At 40.9% G+C, this 20,074-nt stretch overlaps 1 protein-coding gene across 1 annotated transcript in view; it reads right to left on the minus strand.

Moving 5' to 3' along the window:
* kcnk9 (potassium channel, subfamily K, member 9) overlaps positions 1-16,654 on the minus strand; it is a 46,373-nt gene extending 29,719 nt beyond the window's left edge. The window contains exon 1 of the mRNA XM_060886796.1: positions 15,458-16,654. Coding sequence (XP_060742779.1) covers positions 15,458-16,001 — 544 coding nt within the window. The 5' untranslated portion in view covers positions 16,002-16,654. The remainder of the gene's footprint in view (positions 1-15,457) is intronic.
* Between the last annotated feature and the right edge of the window lie 3,420 nt (positions 16,655-20,074).

The raw sequence follows: 20,074 nt of genomic DNA on the forward strand, positions 1-20,074 counted from the left end.
TCTGGAACTTCTTGGCTCGTCGAGTTTGATGCGAGCCGACAGCGCAGAAAACGAATGCGTGGAGGAGAACCGAGGTTAGGATCGGCCTCGCTAGGCATGACGTCTTAATGAATTTTAAACATTAAAACGAAGAGCTTAAGGTTCGATGTTGTGGCTAGAAACGAATTTCCTATTTTACCTTGAAAGGGGTCATTTATAGAGGATTAGGATTAAGGTTTATGGTTTACGGGCTAATTAAAGCAGCGGTATGTAACTTTAAGGCTTATGGGATTTGGTGATGGAAATTTGTGGTATATATACACAGTATATATATATATATATATATATATATATATATATATATATATATATATATATATATATATTTTCAATGTGCATAAAGCTGTAGTTTTAATCCTTAATGATGTGCAAAGTCATTAAATATATATTATTAAAATATATTATTATAAACACCTCAAAAAGCAAGGTTTTTTTTAAAGACTCTAAATCAAATAAGGGGGGCACGGTGGCTTAGTAGTTAGCACGTTCGGCTCACACCTCCAGGGTTGGGGGTTCGATTCCCGCCTCCGCCTTGTGTGTGTGGAGTTTGCATGTTCTCCCCGTGCCTCGGGGGTTTCCTCCGGGTACTCCGGTTTTCTCCCCCGGTCCAAAGACATGCATGGTAGGTTGATTGGCATCTCTGGAAAATTGTCCGTAGTGTGTGATTGCGTGAGTGAATGAGAGTGTGTGTGTGTGCCCTGCGATGGGTTGGCACTCCGTCCAGGGTGTATCCTGCCTTGATGCCCGATGACGCCTGAGATAGGCACAGGCTCCCCGTGACCCGAGGTAGTTCGGATAAGCAGTAGAAGATGAATGAATTTCTATCTCTGTTCTATCTCTTCCACTGGTGGTCACAATTAAAGGTGCAGCGTAAGGTTTGTATTACATTTATAAGATAAGAGTAGAATAGTAATAATAAAGATAATAGTTCATGCCTTCAAGGTTGCCAGATTTTACTTTTTTCAAGTGTTTTGAAAAAGTCTGAAAAATCAGGGATAGAAAATAAGGACTAAATTTTTTTTTTGACGATTGAACATTAAATTATTGTCGATTACAAAGATACACAAAAAAGACATTAAGCACATCGATATATCTCGGCATGAACTGGATCGCTGTTTAATTAAACAAAAGCGCACAGTAGGGCACTTGATCCAGCAGACTGGTGTCTTTAAAACCTTATGATAATAAAATCAGGAGATACTCAATCAGTCGAGTTTATGCAGATTTATGTAAATCACGTTAATAATTGGCTTGTATGCTGTTAATGATTTGATTGTGTTCAATTTCGTTTAATTTTTACTGTTTTAACTCATTTAAAAAATGATACTAATTTAAATTGGTGTTTATTTATTCTTGATAAGGATTTTCATTTTCTGATTTTGACTTACGTTCGTTATGGTAACGGAGGACATTGACCTGCATGAGAGGATAATGGTGCAAGAACAAGACCCAGACACACATGGTCACGATTTCAAAGGTTCACGGTTCAAGGATTTAGCTCCAGATTTAAATGGAGATCATGGAGGTATAATCAGATACAGAGGACTTCTTGTTATCTGTTAATAATAATAATAATAATAATAATAATAATAATAATAATATTTAAATGAAATACTAATATAAAATATATTTAAAAATATGTTAAATTAAATATTTAATTGTTTCAATTCGTTTTCTTTGTTGTCATTTTGTGTGATGTTTAAATAATAGGTTTAGTTATTTGTATTAGGGTCACGGTGGCTTAGTGGTTAGCACGTACACCTCACACCTCCAGGATTTGGGGTTCGATTCCCGCCTCCACCTTGTGTGTGTGGAGTTTGCATGTTCTCCCCGTACCTCGGGGGTTTCCTCCGGGTAGTTTAGTTTATTAATTTATAAAAGCACATTTAAAAACAACAGCCGTTGCAGCCAAAGTGCTGTATATCAAGTAGAAACAAACAAGAATAGTGCAAAAGTAAAAACACAATCCAAAAGAAAACACATAAAATTTTACACTTTCAAACAGAGTTAAAACATACAGAATAAAAGTAGCAGATTTAAACAATGAGACAATGGTAGCAGATCTTAAATGAAGAGGGAGATTGTTCCACAGCTTTGGAGCTGCCGTAGCAAACGCCCGATCGCCCTTAGTTTTAAAATGTGCACAAGGTACCGAGAGAAGGAATTGATTATCAGACCGAAGAGATCTAGGGGTAGGGTACGGAGTGAGGAGGTCACAAATATACTGGGGAGCGCAACCATGTAAAGCTTTAAAAACAAAGTAAAATCTTAAAATCAATACGGAACTTAACCGGGAGCCAGTGCAGTGAGGCGAGTACTGGGGTAATGTGCTCACGTTTTCTGTTGTCAGTCAGTAATCTCGCTGCCACATTTTGTACCAGTTGTAAACGGTCGAGAGATGATTTAGACAAGCCAAAATAAAGAGAGTTGCAGTAATCCAATCTCGAAGTTATAAAAGCATGAATTATCGTTTGAAGGTCCTTCATAGAAAGCATCTTCTTGCTTTTAGCAATTGATCTTAACTGAAAAAAGCTGCTTTTCACAACAGTGCTAATCTGTTTATCAAAAGGACAACATAGGATCAAAAACAACACCAAGGTTTCTAATATGATCATGTACATTAGCAGACAAAGGGCCAAGCTGCTTTATAAGACCAGAAGACATTTGTTGGACCAAAAACTATTATTTCGGTTTTGTCATTATTTAACTGTAAAAAAATCAGATCCAGCCAGCACTTAATGTCCTGAAGACAAGCAAACAGAGTGGACACAGAGCAGTTATTGTTTTTAACAGGAAAATAGAATTGAGTATCGTCAGCATAGAGATGATAAATTATGTTTCTGAAAGATATAACCAAGTGGAAGCATATACAATGAGAAAAGCAAAGGACCCAAGATAGAGCCCTGAGGAACACCATAGGAGATTTGAGCTCTAGATGAAAAACAATTTCCCAAATTCACAGAAAAAGACCTGTCCTTAAGATAATGTAGGAAGCAAACCAGTTCAGCACAGATCCCTGAAACCGGCTACTTGATTAAGCCGTTGTAGAAGGATATCATGATCTATTGTGTTGAATGCTGCACTTACTGGGTACTCCGGTTTCCTCCCCCGGTCCAAAGACATGCATGGTAGGTTGATTGGCATCTCTGGAAAATTGTCCGTAGTGTGTGATTGCGTGAGTGAATGAGAGTGTGTGTGTGTGCCCTGCGATGGGTTGGCACTCCGTCCAGGGTGTATCCTCCACTTGATGGTGATGACACCTGAGATAGGCACAGGCTCCCCGTGACCCGAGGTAGTTCGGATAAGCGGTAGAAAATGAGTGAGTGAGAGAGTAATTTGTATTTTTTCACGTATGCTATGCGTTTTTTTCTCGTACAAGCTCTTATATTGATTCAGCGGTGGTGTGTTACGTCTTACGGTGTCCATCAGTTGAAGGGTCTCTACTTTGTTTGCTACTTTGTTGTTTGACGGTGGTAAGAAAAACTCCCTGAGATGATATGTGGAAGAAACCTCGAGAGGAACCAGACTCAGAAGTGAACCTCATCCTCATCCGATAATGTCAATGTTAATGATGTTCTTATTATTACACACATATTCACTTCAAATGCCATTTCATTTACTTCCCCCGACAAAGTGCAGGTTGAGTCTGCGAATGGCCACAAAACGCTGATTGGATCTTTAACGGCGGATCCGAGTGCAGCAATTTCACCAAATCCTGACGCATCGGTGAGCTACAATTACTGCAGGTGAAAAGCGTACAGAGGAACACGTGAAGGTAGCGTAACAAAAAGAAAGAGAAAAAAGGTGAATAAATGAATGAATGACTGTGAGAGAGAGAGAGAGCTTCACACCGTAGTGTTCATGCTACACATGACAGACAGCATCAAAGGCTTTTTTGCCTCTCGTGGTGAGTGAATAGCACTCGCAGGATGACACCTGCACTCAGGTGCACTCGCTATTCACCAAGGAGACGTCCTTTTATTTCCAGCACACATATGCATCTCAAAAGAAGCACGCGTACATTTTGTTAGCATTGGCTTCCATAAACACACACACACAAACACACACGGTGGCATGACCAAGCAAAGATTTGAACCCTCCTCATCTTCATCCATTGTCTATTAGAAATATACAAACTCAGAAGCTCTTGGTTATTATGCTAATTCTGTACAGACCCAGGCCCTGTGGGTCTGCAGCAGGCTGAGCTGAGTGGCAGGATGTTAATGAGAATCTACAGCGTGTCGTCTCTGTGAATACGCTGACGCCGACATTGCTATTCTGCAGAGAGCGGCGGTCTTAGATCCACGCGTGCTGCAGCGCCGCTGTGAGGGTGTGTGTGTGTGAGTGTATGTGTGTGGCTCGAGCTAAAAATAGAAACCGAAAAATGCGGTTCATGAGCAGGGCACGCGCTCGGCCGCCGAGGTGCGAGCGGACTTATTCAGATTAGCGCGTGTGTTGTGAAGGGAATCGAGTTTAGTCCGTTTTTAGATTCTGGAGGTGTTTATTCTGAAGTGGGAGACAGAGACAGTTATTAACTCTGACTCCTGTGAGCTAAATCACCAGCACACTGTGTTCCTGAACCGCGAGCTTCAGTGACAACACGCTGCGGTGTGTTTCAGGGGAAAGAGCCGATTCTTCACCGCTCCGTTCCTCTATTCATCAGGAACCTGTGTCTCCTCTTTGATCACTCCACACACCCAGGTGGTATCATGACCCCTAAATCGAGGTTAGCCAGTATCTAACAGCCAAGAGAGCAGGGGATTGTGGGGGACAGACGCAGGCCGTCGCCTGAGCGATGGAAACATGCAGAGTAATTAATCAGGGACAAGCGAAAGTGCGGCATTGGACCCTCACTGCAATCTGCTCCACCATGACTTAGTGCCGCACACATGACCAAATTACACAGAGTCTCCACAGAAACCGAGGCTCGGTGTCTCTCACCACACACACACACACACACACACACACACACACACAGAGCCAGGAGGGAGAAACAGAAACATACACACACACACACACACAGCCAGGAGGGAGAAACAGAAACATACACACACACACATATACATATACATACATACATACATACATATATATATATATATATATATATATATATATATATATATATATATATATATACGCGCACACACACACACACACACAGCGCCAGGAGGGAGAAACAGAAACATACACACACACACACACACACACACACACACACACACACACCTGCACGAACACACACACACAGCCAGGAGGGAGAAACAGAAACATACATACACATATACAGTATATACGCACGCACGCACGCACACATACATACCACACACACACGCACACATATACATACCACACACATACGCGCGCGCACACACACACACACACCTCTCTGTAAGTTCAGGATAAACACATCGTCACGTTATTCACAGAACCGCTGAAACACGTGAAGGCTGTAAACGTCACTCTCACGTTACCGGGTCAAGCAGCAGGGATTTAATGTTCTTTAACATCAGCGGAAACAATAAAACTCGCTTAAACTCTTCTAAACAATCCACTTTCTATTTTAAACTAAACAGTAAACTCCAAACGTCTAATTACACGAAACTCCTCCCACTCTTTCTGTAGCCAATTACTGATGACTTTCAGTGGCGGGAATCTACATCAATTAAACTTCTCCAATTACACAAGCGATATAGGGGAAAAGAGCGATTTGCGGGGTCCAAGCACTCTTCACAACTCTCACTCCTAGTGGCCAGATCTTGTCAAACTACACTGAACTATAAAACTATCAACATCTTTGTTTTCTTTGTTTTTTTTTGTATGGAATCAAAATTAAAATTAAAAAAAGGAGAAAATTATCAAAGAAAAAACAATAAGGTGAAGACACGTTGTATTCGAACGGCTGATTATTATAATATTAGGAAACAGCGTTGTCATGAACACATCCACAGACTGTTTACTTCATTAATTAAAGCACAAACGTTCTTCAGAATTTTACATACATTTGACATATTGTAATGTTTAACATTAACATGAAACTACCTCACTAAACTCTCACTTATTTACCCTGACTGCACCATGTGTGTGTGTGTGTGTGTGTGTATGTGTGTGTGTGTGTGTGTGTACAGAAGGCATGGTTTTGTAAGACATCTGACAGTTTGAGGTAAGAAAAATGAACGCAAGGTCCATTGTGAGTCTGAGTCATGCTCAGGTGTGAACAGAACACAGATGCTCCTTATCTTGTGTTTTTCACTCAGTGGAGTCTCTGTACTGTGTGATAACTAATCAGTGTAAGCTGCAGCACTGACGTGTGTGTGTGCGGAACACACAGTCGTCACACTCGTCAAACACACACTCAGAACTCTGCGCTTTAGTGTGAAGTCATTCAGTAATTTAGTAGGTGCACAGAGCACAAGACAACACATTGTGTGTCTTTGCTTACACAAAAATAACAAAAGCAATACAGTGATAATGGCTGGGTTGCCAGATCTGCTCTACAAAATCAACTCAACTGATAGCAAAAATTGATAAATATCTTCTAGTTGTTTCACAGAACATCATATTTATGTATATATGATATGAATTATTTACATAATTATGAATATAATTTATTTATACAACATGTCTATAGGAGTCAAATTCACTGGAGAAACATCACAAATCTGGCAACCTAGACACAATGTATTACAAGCTTTACCATTTCAGCTATTTAGTTTGGAGCTTGATTTCTGAGTTCTGGTTCGTCAGTTATTACTCTGAGAGAACCCTTAAAGGTTCTGTTGTATAAAAGAATAAAGTGTTGTAAGGGAGGGGAAGGAAGGAAGCAAGGAAGGAAGGAATTAAGGAGGTGGAAGTACTGACGAAAAAGATAAAAAATTAAAGAAACAAACAAACAAACACTGATGCTACAGTATGTGTGACTGTGGGTTTACTGGTTAAAGGACGTCCAGCAGCTGTGTGAGTAAAATGAAGCCTGTTGTGTTAAAGTTCTACTTTGAAGTTCAAACCTGGAGCTGTTTTTAGCTGTAGTTATATTTATCCTGCTCCTTTCCCACTTTATTATCCAGTGCACCGTGTTATAGCTTCCTGTCCTGGTTAAGAACCAAAAGTTCTTTATTTATATCCTAGAATCTGTCTCACCTGAGTGGTTCTAACACACAGAGTCCATCATGACCCACAAAGTCACGGTATTTCATCCAGACCAACCTTCATCTATCTCTTTATACTGAGGGTTAAGAACCATGTTCAGATCAGTAGACTATAACTACACTATGTGTGTTAGTGTGTCTGCGTGTGTTTGTGTGTGTTTGTGTGTGTTTGTGTGTGTGTCTGTGTGTGTGTTTGTGTGTGTGTGTGTGTACGTGTGTGTGTTAGTCTGTGTGTGTCTGCGTGTGTGTGTGTTAGTTTGTGTGTACGTGTGTGTGTTATGTTTCTGTGTGTTTGTGTTAGTAAGTGTGTGTGTGTGTGTCTGCTTGTGTGTGTGTATGTGTGTGTATGTGTGTGTGTGTGTGTTAGTGTGTGTGTGTGTGTTAGTGTCTGCATGTGTGTGTGTGTGTGTTTGTGTGTGTGTGTACGTGTGTGTGTGTTATGTTTGTGTGTGTTTGTGTTAGTAAGTGTGTGTGTGTCTGCATGTGTGTGTGTTAGTGTGTGTGTTTAGCTCAGTACTGAACATGACTTGGTCAGTGTATGTAAAGTAAAGTTCTGCTCCAGTCTGTTTTAGAGCTGAACTCTGAGCAGTTTATTTTGTCTCTGTATAAAATAATCATGAGTCTTTATTTCTGCTGTGTTTCTGCTTGCATCATGAATATGAAATCATCTCCAAGCTAATGCATGATTAATGAGGGTTAAAATGACATATAGGCTCATTCAGCAAGTCTAGTGTTATGAATATGGAGATTACATGTTGATAATACTGATATAATAAAATCTCCATTATTGCTCCCTCAACATCACGCTGCTCTACATAAAGCAAACATCATACTGGAAATAAAGCAAAGCAAACATCATCACGGAGATGAGCACCATGGAGGAAAATGTAACGAACCCAGCATCTTAAAAACACCATGGCTCTGACGTCTACGATCACATCGTCATCGTGGCCGTAAAATAAAGCCGAGTGACTGTAATCAGCTGTAATGAACATTGTGTGAAGGAAAACTGCATGATTTAGCAAAATTATACATCAAAATAAAATTCCCTATATTAATTCCCTAAATAATGATTTTTAATAAGTCATGCTGATGTGGTGAAATTGTATTTAGATATTTGATTATTACAGATTATTTTATACAAATAAAGTAAGTAGCATATTACTAGCAGTGCTAACTCCGCCCCTAATCCATAACCCCGCCCCTTGAACATTTTGGTACTCTCTCACTCTCACTCACTCATTTTCTACCGCTTATCCGAACTACCTCGGGTCACAGGGAGCCTGTGCCTATCTCAGGCGTCATCGGGCATCAAGGCAGGATACACCCTGGACGGAGTGCCAACCCATCACAGGGCACACACACACTCTCATTCACTCACGCAATCACACACTACGGACAATTTTCCAGAGATGCCAATCAACGTACCATGCATGTCTTTGGACCGAGGGAGGAAACCAGAGTACCCGGAGGAAACCCCCGAGGCACGGGGAGAACATGCAAACTCCACACACACAAGGCGGAGGCGGGAATCGAACCCCCAACCCTGGAGGTGTGAGGCAAACATGCTAACCACTAAGCCCCTGTGCCCCCCCATTTTGGTACTTTAGCATTTAAATTTTTTATATTTATCTCATGATGTGTACTGGTCCTGATGACTAGACACATTTCATATTCAGTTTCATGATAAGTGCTTACACTAAAAGAGCTGCTTTAACCTTATTGGCTGATGACAATGTTTTTATATATATATATATATATATATATATATATATATATATATATATATATATATATATATATATAATGATCCAGTAATCATTAGCACATTTATAGATTAGCACAAAGCCTGATCGACACTCTAGCTAATCTACTAATGTAGCAGCGGGGTGCCATTATTTTTGAGCAGATGGAAGATTATTGGATAAATTCCTCCCTCAGAGTGTCTGTGGTCAAAAAAGGAAATTATGTAAACAATAAGAAGGAAATGAAAGGAGGAAGAGGAAGAAAGGATGAAAGAAAGAGGCATTGGAGGAGAAGAAGAAGAAGAAGAAGAAGAAGAAGAAGAAGACGAAAAAGAAGAAATTGGCCTTATCTAATAAACCCTTAGAGAAAGAAAGAAAAAAATGAAAAATAAATAAAAATAGAGAAAGAAAGAAAGAAAGAAAGAAAGAAAGAAAGAAAGAAAGAAAGAAAGAAAGAAAGAAAGAAAGAAAATAATGAACAGCAAAAAGAAAAGAAAAGAAAAGAAAAGTTCTTTACATATGAGCAGAGGAAAGAAGAATGAACAGAAGAAGAAGTTACAAAGGAAGAAGAAGAAAAAATATAGAAAAGAGAAAAAGAATTGTTGAAGGAAGCAATAGATGAAAATACATTGAGGAAAATCAACATCTGGTTTTCTTCACTTGACACTGGAAAGTCAGGTGTGAGTTTAAACTTCAGACACGTTGGACGTTGTTTGGTTTAGCGAAGAAGGAAGAATCTATTTCACAGGCGAGATGTGAACCGGGGCTTTTAACGTATATAGTTGCCATAGCAACAATCGATAATGCCACCAGTCCCTCCGCATATGAGCAGATCTGTTGTGTAAACTCACACTAATCCTGACACACAGACACTAGTGATGGTTTCAATTACGTCTGATTGACGCTTTAAACCAAAACGAAGTGGTCCAGAGGCGAGGAAACAGAGGCGAAGAAACAGAGGCGAGGAAACAGAGGCGAGGAAACAGAGGCGAAGAAACAGAGGCGAGGAAACAGAGGCGAGGAAACAGAGCAGAGGAAACAGAGCAGAGGAAACAGAGCAGAGGAAACAGAGCAGAGGAAACAGAGGCGAGGAAACAGAGCAGAGGAAACAGAGCAGAGGAAACAGAGGCGAGGAAACAGAGGCGAGGAAACAGAGCAGAGGAAACAGAGCAGAGGAAACAGAGCAGAGGAGACAGAGCAGAGGAAACAGAGGCGAGGAAACAGAGGCGAGGAAACAGAGCAGAGGAAACAGAGGCGAGGAAACAGAGCAGAGGAAAAGTTATTAACTCGACTGTCAAGACATGTTTGCACATGACACGTGGAAATGATGGAAAGATCCCATGAGCCGTAACACGCTGATGTGTAAACGAGGCTCACGTCTTAATTACATAATAAACTAATCACAGGACAAGGCAGAGACGAGTGAGTAAAACCTGACAGGAAGAAAGAAAGAAAGTGGAGAAAGAAAGAAAGAAAGCTTCCTGTCCTGGTTAAGAACCAAAAGTTCTTTATTTATATCCTAGAATCTGTCTCACCTGAGTGGTTCTAACACACAGAGTCCATCATGACCCACAAAGTCACGGTATTTCATCCAGACCAACCTTCATCTATCTCTTTATACTGAGGGTTAAGAACCATGTTCAGATCAGTAGACTATAACTACACTATGTGTGTTAGTGTGTCTGCGTGTGTTTGTGTGTGTGTTAGTGTGTGTGTTTGTGTGTGTGTGTTAGTGTGTGTGTTTGTGTGTGTGTGTGTTTGTGTGTGTTTGTGTGTGTGTGTTAGTGTGTGTGTGTTTGTGTGTGTGTGTTTGTGTGTGTCTGTGTGTGTGTTTGTGTGTGTGTAAGTGTGTGTTTGTGTGTGTGTGTGTGTGTTAGTGTGTGTGTGTGTGTTAGTGTGTGTGTTTGTGTGTGTGTACATGTGTGTGTGTTAGTGTGTGTCTGCGTGTGTGTGTGTACGTGTGTGTGTGTGTGTTAGTGTGTGTATGTGTGTTAGTAAGTGTGTGTGTGTTAGTGTGTGTGTGTATGTGTGTGTACGTGTGTGTGTGAAGAAAGAAAGAAAGAAAGAAAGAAAGAAAGAAAGAAAGAAAGAAAGAAAGAAAGAAAGAAAGTGGGGAATAAAAGAAAGAAAGAAAAAAAGAAATGGTGGATAGGTGTAGCACAGAAAGAAAAATATAAATAATAAAAAATAAAACGGATGAAGACATGAGTAAATAAACGATGGAAAGAAGGAAAAAGAAGGAAGGAAGTGCTCTCCATCTCAGAACACCATTGTTGGTTACTGTACCTTCATCACAGCCCCACACACAGTGTTTAATGTGATGTAACACTAAACCTTTCAGATCGTTCTTCTCCTCAAGTCTCATTATTCATCCGCAAATGTTTAGTCTCCATAGCTAGCAAAATCTGAGCTATGATGGCTGAATGACGGCTGAGTGATGGCTCCGCCCCTTCCACTATGCTGTGTGTAGACCTTTCGAGTCGAGTCACACAAGTCATCATGGTTTCTGTCTCAGAGGCAGATGGTGAGTCAGCGGATCTCAGTACTAATCACTCCAGCTAAAAGTTTCAGAGAGACTTCAAATATGCTGAATCAGCTCTGAGTTCATATTTATAATGTCTCTGTGTCCACATCAGTCCTTACTCTAATGTCTCTGTGTCCACATCAGTCCTTTACTCTAATGTCTCTGTGTCCACATCAGTCCTTACTCTAATGTCTCTGTGTCCACATCATTCCTCACTCTAATGTCTCTGTGTCCACATCAGTCCTTTACTCTAATGTCTCTGTGTCCACATCATTCCTTACTCTAATGTCTCTGTGTCCTCATCACTGCTTTAAATTAATGTCTCTGTGTCCACATCATTCCTTACTCTAATGTCTCTGTGTCCACATCTTTCCTTACTCTAATGTCTCTGTGTCCACATCATTCCTTACTCTAATGTCTCTGTGTCCACATCATTCCTTACTCTAATGTCTCTGTGTCCTCATCACTGCTTTAAATTAATGTCACTGTGTGCACATCATTCCTTACTCTAATGTCTTTGTGTCCACATCAGTCCTTTACTCTAACATTTCTATTTCTTTACTTCTTCTACTCCTCCTTTCTCATATTCATCTTCCTATCTTCAGCTTGTTGTTCTTCCCATCTTCCTCACATCCTTCCTTACTTTTTTCTATGTTCCCTTCTTGACTTATTCGCTATTTTCTTTGTCTATAAGCATTTCTTTCTTTCTTTCTTTCTTTCTTTCTTTCTTTCTTTCTTTCTTTCTTTCTTTCTTTCTTTCTTTCTTTCTTTCTGTTTTTTATTACTTATTCTTATTCCTGTCCCCCTGCCTTGGCTAGCATTTTCTTCCTTTCCTTATTTCTCCCTTACATCCATGCTTCTTTTATTCTTTTTTTTTTTCATCAAGTTCTTTGAATTGTTTTATTAGTTGTTGTGGAAGAATTTTAGATGAAAACCCATCATCATCTGTCGCATCACCAAAACTCCAACACTGCACCAGCAGAGAATCTGAGCCACAAAAGATCGTGCTTCAACTAAAGCATGTTATGTAAGAAATAAAGCACTGTGAGGGTTTTATCTTTCCCACGATGGAAAACATCTCAGCTTCACAACTGGCTGTTACAAAGTACTGAAACTGGAGACTCCTTCCATACATGTTACATAAGCACATTTCTTCCCATGGATTTAGCATTAAAAAAAAATTAAAGGATAAATTAATGACACTCCAACAAAATATTTTGCCTTGAAAAAAATGAACCTCTGAGTAAACAAAAAAATTGTTGCATGCATTTATTATAAATATTCAGTTTTACTCTAACTGAATATTCAAAATTACCTTCAACAAGTTTTTCAAACTTTTATGTCGTTCGGTGTGAATGAATCGTTTTAACTTTCGAATCGTTTCGAATGAATCGTTTTAACTTTAACAAAATCATAAGAAAGCTACATTATTTGTTTAATAAATCAAGGCAAATTAAACGCGCATATTTAATTAGATGAAGCCTCGATTGTGTAAATAAATGCAAACAGAGAGAGAATATGAATATGAGCCTCTGATATTTTTAGTTCACCTTTAGAGTCTCATCTTACATCACCTGATTAAAAAAAGTAAAGCCAGGAGCTCATTTGCATAATTCCTCATTAATATTTATTAAAACATTCAAATATAACTTGCATCACTGTGAATTTGTAGTAATGATGTAGGGTGACGGTTGAGAAGAGGAACACCATGATATGAAGATGACATGGATTTTAGCTTACACACACTCAAACACACACACACACACACACACACACACACAGTTCTAAAACCTAGAAATAGATATCTAAGATTTATCTGGAGTTAAAACAGTGAATGTCAGCCGAGTCATGATGATGATGATGATGATTGTGTGTGTGTGTGTGTGTGTGTGTGTGTGTGTGTGTGTGTGTGTGTGTGTGTGTGTGTGTGTGTGTGTGTGTTTCATCTCATCACTTTTCTCTGTCAATCACACAGTGACTAGGTGGAAAACAGCATCATTTCACGACTACAGACCTAACACCAATTACACTCACAGGCAAATCTTACTTCACTGCTTTTAGACACATTTATGATACATTAATCTCCTCAGATGCTCTATCAATCTGAGGCTATATACAGACCACATACTAGATACTGTACACACTCTGAAATAAATCAAGCTACTAAGTGTCATTTATTTCTATTCGCTTATATCGAACCATCATGGTCCTGGTTATGAATGTTACCTAGAAGCGTTTAAAAAAAATGCAAGGTACATAAGGATAATTAAAGTGTATGTAAATAATTAATGAATGATAATTAAAGGTGAACAATAATGCTACAGAGCGTAGAGCGGACTGTGAAAGATGCCAAATATGCGGCAAGATTAAGTAAAAGATAAATAAATAAATAAATAAATAAATAAATACGCCTTTATTTCTGAGAGTGTGTCTTCAGTCAGTTTCTATTTTCTAAGTGCGCAGAGTGAATTATTCTCTGTAGGTTTGTCCACAAACCGTGCACCTGCTTACACACACACACACACACACACACACACACACACACACACACACACGCGCACACACACGCACACACACACAAATTAAAATACCAGTTTCTATTTATAAGATATCTGTTTTATATTTTAATAATATACAAAATAGCTTTCCTATACTTCCTATATCTCGATTGTACGTTTTTGTAATTGCAGCCTCTAAGATGCAGCAGTGAGCTTTAATACTTAAACAAATCATTTAAATGCGCTTTAAACTCACTCTAGGTGCCAAAATTAAACGCACAATATTTAACCTTTGAGTTTGTATCGTAAAGCAGCAAATTAGTGGTAGCTAACATAGTGTATCTGTGCCAAAAAAATAGGTTTCTCTGTTTGAGAAGTTGTAGGAAAAGTCGCTACTGGTTGTAGAGTGTTGCGCGCTCCCTGGCGTGCTCGTGATCGTGCACGCGGTTGTCGCTGTCCGTTCAGCACCAGCGAGCGCGGCCACGAAGTCTACGGTTTAAAACTCACATTTTCGTCTTATTTCAGATTATTTATTATCGTTTTAATGCCGCCGAAAAAGAAAAAAAAGATCACACGGTTGAAATTAAAAGAGGATTCAGCATAAAAGGAGCAAACACAAACGCGAACCACAAATATACACTTTCTGACTTTTTAACGAGGAGAAACAAGCGGAGAAATGGAGAGAGACGTGGTGCTGATCACAGCCACCTGCCGCGCGCTCCAAAGTCTTATTTATCCGTTTATTCCTTTATGTTAACGAGTTATAAATAAACACATTTAGGAATTTAGGAAGTGTGAAATCATCCTTCACATCATGTGCTCCACGTTCTTCTCTAAACCCCTCAAGGCTCCTTTTTTTCTCCTCAGTAACTATTTATACCTGTGTGACTATGTGAATGTCGCCCCTTTAATCCATCCAAATCGGAAGTGAATATATTTCTGCTCCTGCCTTTTATATTTGATGTTTTTTAACACATAAAACAAAAAGCACTTCCACACTTTCTGTACTTTGTACACAGCAACCAGTTGCGAAATAAACCGACCCTCAGGTGAGATGGATTTCACTCCTACATGCTGATAATTCTGGCTGTGATCTGTGATGAAGTGATTCCCGACGCTCACTAGAGCAGGATTAAGCAGTGCGTAGTGTGCAATGCGCATCCATCCTGCAGCACACATACATTCATATGCTACATGTTGCATATGTAAGACTGCAACATAGTTTTAATAGGTTTCTTCGTCGTTTTGGTCATACAGCAAAAACAGTTTAAAAAAAGAAAAGGCCTTGACGTGGCCTGACCTCCAGCTGCTGTGCTAATGTGTATTGTGTTGTAAGAGTTTTCAGTGCGTGTTTATAACGAGATGAGTTCGATCACATGAAAGGTTCATTCAGAACTACAGGTGTTATTAATTTGAGTTACTGCATCTGTAACAGCGCGCAGGTTTGTAGCTGAAGTAAACTCCGAGGAAAAGAAGAAGCGCATGAAGCTCGCTCTGACTCACCGATGGTGGTGATGACGGTAATGGCGAAGTAAAAAGATCCAGCGAATTTCCACTGCACGCCGGCCCTGTGTGGCTCGGCCTCCATGATGATGGTCTCGAGTTTCCGGTAGTCGTCCTCGCTGATGTTGTACTTGCCCTGCAGCCGCTTCTCCTCGGCCTGTAGCTGCTCCTTCTCGCGCATCTCGAAGTCCGACTCGAGCGCGTCGAACACGGCGGCGCCGACCAGCAGGTAGGTGAACGTGCAGACGATCAGGGAGAGGGTCCGCACGTTCTGCCGCTTCATGGCGCCCCGGAACCAGCCCGCGTGGGGCTCATGTCCCCGCGGATCCGCCGGGAGTGCGCGGCGGCAGCGGCACGGGCAGTGGCGACAGTGGCAGTCAGGAAAGCTTGGACACGGGCGCTTGCAATCGAGCGTCCCCGGGTCACGGTCGTGGCTCAGGGAGAGGCACAGCAGGCTGCTGGAGCGCCGCGAACGCGAGACGTGCAAGCGCGGCACTCTGCGCAAGACGTGGCCGATGCAGGTCGCGCCGGCGCGCAGTGCCATCAACCAGCCGCGCGGATCCGACCACCGCTCATGTCACCGATGATCACGCACGTCCTTGCGCTCTTGGTTTTCCCTCGTTTTTTGACACCAAACACAGCAAACGCGCGCGACGAAAACAGAACGGAGAGCATCTTCAGACATGTTTCCTCAAAGTTTTCGACCTGTTCATCGAGCCCGATAAACGGCGTCACACGAGCGCGCAGAGACAAAAATCCAAGAAAGAACACGAGAAATCGGTGAAGCGCGTTTATTCCCTCTGCTACCTGAAAAAAAAAAACTAATTTGTGGAAGATCTCCGGGTGAAGGGCTCCATTTAGCGATCAGCCCGTCCGTCAGCGTCTCTCTCCTCCTCCTCCTCCTCTTCCTCCTCCTCTTGTTCCTGCTCCGGTTCGCCGCAGAGAAAGGCGGATACACGGTCCCCGGTGCGCGCCCCTGAAAAGCGACCACATCACCAAACCGACATCATGCGTCGTCTCTCCTCCGCGCCCGGTCTGTGTTCACCGGATAGGGAGGGGGCGGGGGTGGAGAGGGGGGAATTACGGATTACACGTGAAACGTTCAACTGGTGCAGGAGAACCTTAAAGTGAACGATGAGCTGCAACAACAGGTTGCTACTGATCAAAAGTCTCTCTCTCTCTCTCTCTCTCTCTCTCTCTCTCTCTCTCTCTCTCTCATGTCACGAACTAACCCATCAATCACAATATTATCCTTTGAATAAATCACGTGACTACATACCAAGTCACTTCACCTTTATGTCTTTATGTATCTTAAACACGAACCTCTCGCGAGGTTGCCAGACTGCGCACTTTATTCGACTTTACACGGTGATTGCTTTGGACAGAAAAACACAGAGATCAGCGTTCCTCTAAGAATAAAGTGCATCAGCCAAGATTTTTTTTTTTTTTTAGTCAGATGCTGCATTTGAGGCAAAAATAAAACTAAAACTAAAAATGACAGAAGTGTGAAATGTAACAGCCTCAGTTTTAGCATCACAGTGTCTCGGTGTGTCTCAGACTTGGTGATGTGTTTACAGAAGTGTCAGAAGGAAATTTACACCTGATTTCATATGCAGAGTTTTCTGTGTGATCATTTTAAGTATATAGGAGCTGTTTTTTGGACACTAGATCAATAACGATAATATCTTTAATATCTAAAATGATTAAAGTCTATTTTTAGTGCAGATAAACTCTTCACTCTCACTCAACTTCTACCGCTTATCCGAACTACCTCGGGTCACGGGGAGCCATCGAGATCTCAGGCGTCATCTGGCATCAAGGCAGGATACACACTGGACGGAGTGCCAACCCATCGCAGGGCACACACACACTCTCATTCACTCACGCAATCACACACTACGGACAATTTTCCAGAGATGCCAATCAACCTACCATGCATGTCTTTGGACCGGGGGAGGAAACCGGAGTACCCGGAGGAAACCCCCGAGGCACGGGGAGAACATGCAAACTCCACACACACAAGGCGGAGGCGGGAATCGAACCCCCAACCCTGGAGGTGTGAGGCGAACGTGCTAACCACTAAGCCACCGTGCCCCCCCAGATGAACTCTTTTAGGGGAAAAATGTCTTTGAATGCCTTTGTCATGTCTCGCTCTACGGTGTTGGTTTAGTTAAAGCTCATATGAAAGTAGACACTAAAGTAGACACTAAAGATGACATATTCATAGAAATGTTCTGTAAAAAAAAAACCAAAACAGTTTAGTAAATGCTGATATCAAACCACCAGCTAAAAATGTAAAGGTGTTTATCTTCAACCACTAAAATTCAGTGTAAGCTCATCAACAACGTCTCATGCCGAAAGCCAACGGAGTCCCGACTCATTCTGGATTAGACTCAGAGACAGAAAATCATTTGTTTGTTTATGCTGAATAAAAAAAAGTCCATCTCCGCTTCATGAGCGTCATAAAAAAAGGGGTTAATCCAGTTCCCCATGTTCTGGATTAATGCTTGTTCTTTGTCTTTTTTCTAACCGTCCGTTGCTGGCTTGAGGACGCATGCAGTTTGAACACAGACTTCAGATCTGTAACACATGCAGTGACACATGCAGCATGACAGCATGACAATCAAACAGTCTCCTGGGTTCATCTGACTTTCTAGAGACATTGATTCTCTGACCTTCATCTTTTATAGACTCCATCTGCACGTCTCCACAGGGTGAACGGACACGGACACCAGCCTTATGAGTTTACTGAGGTCCGCATCCACTTTTACACCATCGCTGAGCTGCTAATGATAAAGGAGTTCTGTTAAATCCTGGTAAGTGTTTGATCAGAAAGGATTGATTACTTTTTACAGCTCAGACAGATCGCAGGTTTATATAAATCTATAGCAGCAGCTCATTCACAGGTACTTCTGCAATATGTATGGATGGAGTCTCCGGTGTCAGAGCTTTGGAACGGTCAGAGGAGAATGTTTATAGCTGCTATAATGTCAGTGAGAACAGGAACTTAATATGAATATGAATTGTAATCAAAATGTTTATCATATAATAAAATAATTGAAGAAATACTTTGGGGTGCATGGTGGCTTAGTGGTTAGCACGTTCGCCTCATGCTATATACAGTGTATAAATATTAGCTGATTATTAATAGGTGTGATGTTTTCAATCAGGATTCGATTACTAGTTGAGAAAATGCCACCATGTTGTCAGGCTGATCAGGCAGCCAAATGTCTTATTCATCTTAGTATCACTTATAAAGATAGCATCGATGTTTCTGCTCTCAGAGGCTGGTTATAATCCTGAATACCATTTTAATACTTACACTATATACGCTATATGGTCAAAAGTATGTGCACCCAGCACACCTACAGCATATGTGCTTTTTCCTGAATTGTATTGAACATTTTTGTGTGCTGTAGCTTTACCGTTTCCCTACAGACACCGTTCCAGCATGACGACGCCTCTGTGCACAAAGAAGCTCCATGGAGACGTGGTGTGGAGGTGAAGGTTAGAGTGGAAGAACTCGAGTGTCCTCCACAGAGCCCTGACTCTGACTCAACCACACTGAAAACTAAATTCCTGCAGTCTTTCTCCAACATCTAAAAGTCTACCAGAAGACAAAAGTGGAGCTTATTCCCAGGGGGAAAACATTTGGACTGAGACGTTTATTAAAAACATACTGTACGGGTGTGATGGTGCACAAACTTCTGCTCATATACTGTAGTATACATCATAGAATGTAAAGTTCCAGTCTTAGAGAGCATGATTGGTGGGAGTGATGTTACTAGGTGTTGGAAGAGTATTTCAGTCATGGAGCTCATCGAGGTGCCACATGCTCTTTATGTCAGAACCTACCGTTCCATCAGTTGGTCTTGCTCTTGTATTCTCCTGTTTCTCCTTAGTGCAGAAGTTCATACATTCCACCTTAAACAGACCCCAATTCTGGACCATGTGATCTTTTATTATTCTACATTTATAAGTCAGGATTTTATTCCATTTATAATTTATGAATTTATGTAATGCATTTAAATATTTTATATTAGTTACTGATGTGAAAAAAAAAGAGTCATCGGCATCAGACAGAGAGTAGAGATGTTCGGAGATGTTTGGAGTCTATCTGAGACATTCTGTGATGTTTGGAGATGTTCTAAGATGTACAGAGACATTCTGAGATGTTCAGAGATGTTCTGAGATGTTCAGAGATGTTCTGAGAGGTTCAGAGATGTTCTGAGATGTTCAGAGACATTCTTAGATGTTCAGAGATGTTCTGAGATGTTCAGAGACATTCTTAGATGTTCAGAGATGTTCTGAGATGTTCAGAGACATTCTTAGATGTTCAGAGATGTTCTGAGATGTTTTGAGATGTTCTTAGATGTTCTGAAATGTTATGTTTGGAGACATTCCAAGATGTTTTGAGAAGTTCTGTGTCATTCTGAGATGCTCTGAGACGTTTGGAGACGTTTTAAGATATTCTGAGACATTCCGAGACGTTTCAAGAAGTTCTGAGCAGGTTTTCTTTTCAATTACATGTACAAAACTCTTGTTATTTACAGAGACATTCTGAGATGTACAGAGACATCCTTAGATGTTCAGAGACGTTCTGAGATGTTCAGAGAC

The sequence above is a fragment of the Tachysurus vachellii genome, chromosome 14 (genome assembly GCF_030014155.1).
Source record: "Tachysurus vachellii isolate PV-2020 chromosome 14, HZAU_Pvac_v1, whole genome shotgun sequence".
Lineage (NCBI taxonomy): Eukaryota > Metazoa > Chordata > Actinopteri > Siluriformes > Bagridae > Tachysurus > Tachysurus vachellii.